Consider the following 3,882-nt stretch of genomic DNA (forward strand, 5'->3'; position numbering starts at 1 on the left):
AGATCTCAAGGGCACTTCCTTCTTTTCCCTGAAATGCATTTCTCTTCCTGCTCTCTCCGTTGCTGTCTTCTTTTGAGTTACATAATGCACAGTGACACTGTAGGCTGGTTGGCTCTAAGCTGATTAACATATTTTAACTGCACTTGGACCCCCGTTGTCATGCACAGAAAAGATTTCAGAAATTCACATGGAAAAGAGAGAATAAATCAGACAAACAAACTAACAAACAAATTAATCTGCGGAGGAATTAGAAATAAAGCAGCAGGGTTTTTGTCATTCTCTGACAATAATGCTCGGGTGCGTGCTCACGAGTGGAAAAGGGGCCTTCCCAGCTGATAGATAACGTCCTCACAAAACGCTTCTGCTGAGTTATCACATCACCACAGCATCAGGAGAGCGGGGAAGTAATGCTGTGTGTTAGCTGTTCACATCCTGCTCCAGTGTCACCTGCTGAGGCACCTCGGTTTTTCATCACCACAGGACCATGACACAGGAGTGTTGAAGGAAAACTCCTGGGGTATTTTCAGAGTTTGCACCAACCCTTGTTCTTCTTCCATAAATTAGTCACATCCTTTAGTTAGAGTGAACTGTTTCATAAAATTATGCATTACAACTGATTGCAAATGTGCCTTATACTTAAATATTTTGCCAGACTGTTTTGGGAAATGATGATAATAGGTTGTGCTTGTATAGTGCCTTTCACAGATGTACAATAGCTCATCTGGACCTCAGTTGATGTGTCGCCCCCAAATGATTGGTGCACAGTAGCCATTTTGTGTTCTCCAAAATGACATGCAGAAGAAGGGAGTTATTCAGCCAGTTAAACTGGGGGATTAAACTATTAGTTGATCAGATTGAAATCCTGATTGGGAATTTAACCAGGATGCTAGGGAACCCTCTACTCTTTGACATACAGTACTGCCATGAGATCTTTAAATATCACAGTGAAAATAGGGGACGGGGTTACAAAGATAATTGGAAAAAAGTATACAAATACATAAGTTATTTAGGGACCGCCGGTCTCAGGTTCTGCCCTCCTTCTTCTCACTGCCCTGCTCTGAGCCCCTGGTGTCTCTGTTAGGAAGGGGAGGCAGAGGGCAGGGAAAAAATAAATGACACAGTGAATTTCAGAGAGAGAGAGAGAGAGAGGAAGTGGAGTGTGACTGAACATATAGCCAGCAGGGGTCCGCACATGATAATGAGTGGAGTGATACAGTACCTATCACACATAATCCAGCAGAATGCAAAAGACTAAGACTAACTCCAAGTCTTATCAGTACTTTGATTTTTTTATTACTTATGATTGACTTTACAATTACCTGCATTTCATGTGGTAGATGACCTTACCCAGAGTGGCTCACAAAAAGCCCCTTTTCACCACTTTTAAAGTGATTTTTTAAAGGCTAACACTCTTGCACCACACAGTGGTTAAAAAGGATCTTCACAAAAACCTCAGAAGTAGTGGGTCCATCCAATACTAACATTGCAGAATCACATGTACAAAAAGCTGAACGGTTTGGTAGGTGACCTTGTTGGTGACCTATTTTTTCTGCAGAGATTTAAAAGTAGTAAATATTGCAATGTAAATATGCAATGCTGCAGATGCTCTTAATTTAAGAAACTTAATGTCATTTAATTGAGGCTTAATGTCTCCAATGATGCTGGACATTTCAAATCAGGCTAAATTTAGTGGTAAACATCTCCATTGCAAGACAAAGCTTCCCAGAGACTTCCCAGAGAATTTGATTTTTCTTCCTCCCCCCCCACAATGTGAATTTTCAGGGAAATTATTCTCTCTCATCGACAGGAACGTGAAAGGCAGGAATTTTCTTTTACTTTCATTTACTCGTTTGTTTTTTTTAAGTGATCCTGAATGCCCCTGACCGCCAAAACATAAACACATACTTCACATGCTGTTTGTATTGTACTCTGCTTATGTGCCTGTTCTACAGCTGTCACTAGGGTGCTTGTAAACGAGGGAGTGTCTCTGTTCTGGAAGGTACACAATACGTGATTTCATAATTTACTAATCTGTTAGGCAGAGCGTGTTGTAATCTAACAAGTCTGGCATGCAAAGCATCCTTGGATTCTGGCACACAGCGGCCAGCAGTTTCAGTTGGATTCACTTCAGCTTTATTTAGTTTGCTCTGGTTTGGTTCGACCTCTGAAGCTCAGGGGAGACTTGAGGAAGGTTTACGGCGCCCCCTCTTGACAGCTCATGTGATGGACCCCATCCACACAGAACCAGCGGGAGAGCAGCACCACCCCTCTAATTTCTGCGATCTTGTGTAAGTGCAGGCAGAAGGACAGAGTGCTGGGAAACTACATGGGGTATACACACATAAAAGTGTGTCTGTTGCAGCTGTCACTTCTCAAAACCCTGAGACAAGTGCAGGTATTGGTCATATCAGAAGCTTTTCACCAGAAGCCCATATTGGGCAGACCCTGGGAAAGGCCCCAGACCTGGGGAGGGCGACTCAACTCAAGCGCTCTGCAGAAGAACATACAGGTCCAGACTCTGCCGGTCCAGGCCCTCCGGACTCTCCCCACCACAGTCTCGGAGAACAGGGTCTGCAGACGTCACCCCTCGGGCAGGGCGGAGTCAGCAGGGGTCGCTACAGCGACCAGGTGAGCACGCTCGCTAGCGCATGTAGAGCTTGATGAGGCCGGCCTGGTGCAGCTGCTGCCAGAGCTGCATCTCCATCTGCATGTCGTGGTTGACGTAGAAGACCAGGCGACGGAAGGCCTGGTCGTAGTAGTGGTCGGAGTATCTCATGAAATCGGGGGTGACGAAGCCGTACGCGCTGACCTGGAACACAGAACAGCAGGGAGGCGTGCAGGTGTGGACCTCAGGTGAGCCTCTGCTCTCAGCCACTCCACCTGAGTTATCGCCACAAACCTCCAGTTTAAACAGGTAAATGGCTTTTAAAATAAATTAAGCTCTGTGAACCGCACCGAATGAAGGTGACTGCTGTGAAAATGTCCACACTGATCAGATTAATGCATGGCCTTTGAGTCTGCTGCCAGAGGGCTTTGAGTTAATCCAAACACACTGACTGAGCATTACCTGACATACAGTATTCCCTAATCGTTTTGGTGGCAGTGGCTGGCAGTATGGTGTAGTGGTAATGAGTTGGGGTCATAACTGAAAGGTTGTCTGTTCGATTTCCCTACTGGGGCACTGCTGCTGTACCCTTGGGGCAAGGTACTTAAGCCTAAATTTCCCCAGTAAATATCCAGCTGTATAAATGGATACCATGTAAAATTGTAAACTACATAAGTCACTCTGGATAAGAGTGTCTGCTAAATGACAATAAGGTAATGGAGTTTGTCAGCGGATTTTTAGCATTTTTGTGCTTTTGTGTTTAGGTGTCAGACTGCTCAGCAGAACTCTAAGGAAGGTCACGCCACTTCATTGCGTGCAACGCTGGTCCTTTCAGAATGGCTGTAAGTGTGATGTGGCTTGGAGCTGGTATCTGAACTATTACTACATGCATTCTGCACGCGTATCCATTGCTCATACCTGGTCACAGGTGTGCATGGCGGCCAGCAGCATCACCGCCCCTGTGGTCGGTCGGTACCAATCTCGAAATTTGGTGTTAAGGTTACGAGAGCGAAGAAATCTGCAGAACGCATAGAGCCACGTTAATAACCCTAACCCCTGAGAGTCACGGGAACAAGCACAAAAAAGCATGATGGAAAGCACTGGGGCCTCAGACTCTTTTTTTTTCAGGCAACTTTAGTCTTCACTGAGGAAAGCTGCTATTTTTGATTTGACTATGTCCATAGCGTTAATGCAAATGTGCAGTAGAGCATTTATGATGGTCTTCAACTCAGACGTGAATCATTCTGGAGTTTTAGTTACTGTTGTGGTCGCTGTTT

The 3,882-nt window shown here is 45.1% G+C and overlaps 1 protein-coding gene across 1 annotated transcript in view; it reads right to left on the bottom strand.

The window, feature by feature from the left end:
* Positions 1-2,632: 2,632 nt before the first annotated feature.
* The window catches only part of LOC118794497 (alpha-N-acetylgalactosaminide alpha-2,6-sialyltransferase 2-like), a 5,620-nt gene continuing 4,370 nt past the window's right edge, over positions 2,633-3,882 (bottom strand). The window contains exons 7-8 of the mRNA XM_036552761.1: positions 3,524-3,623; positions 2,633-2,809 (exon numbers count right to left, since the gene is read on the bottom strand). Of these exons, the coding sequence (XP_036408654.1) occupies positions 2,642-2,809; positions 3,524-3,623 (268 nt within the window). The 3' untranslated portion in view covers positions 2,633-2,641. The remainder of the gene's footprint in view (positions 2,810-3,523; positions 3,624-3,882) is intronic.

This window comes from Megalops cyprinoides, chromosome 19 (genome assembly GCF_013368585.1).
Source record: "Megalops cyprinoides isolate fMegCyp1 chromosome 19, fMegCyp1.pri, whole genome shotgun sequence".
In the NCBI taxonomy this organism is placed as follows: domain Eukaryota; kingdom Metazoa; phylum Chordata; class Actinopteri; order Elopiformes; family Megalopidae; genus Megalops; species Megalops cyprinoides.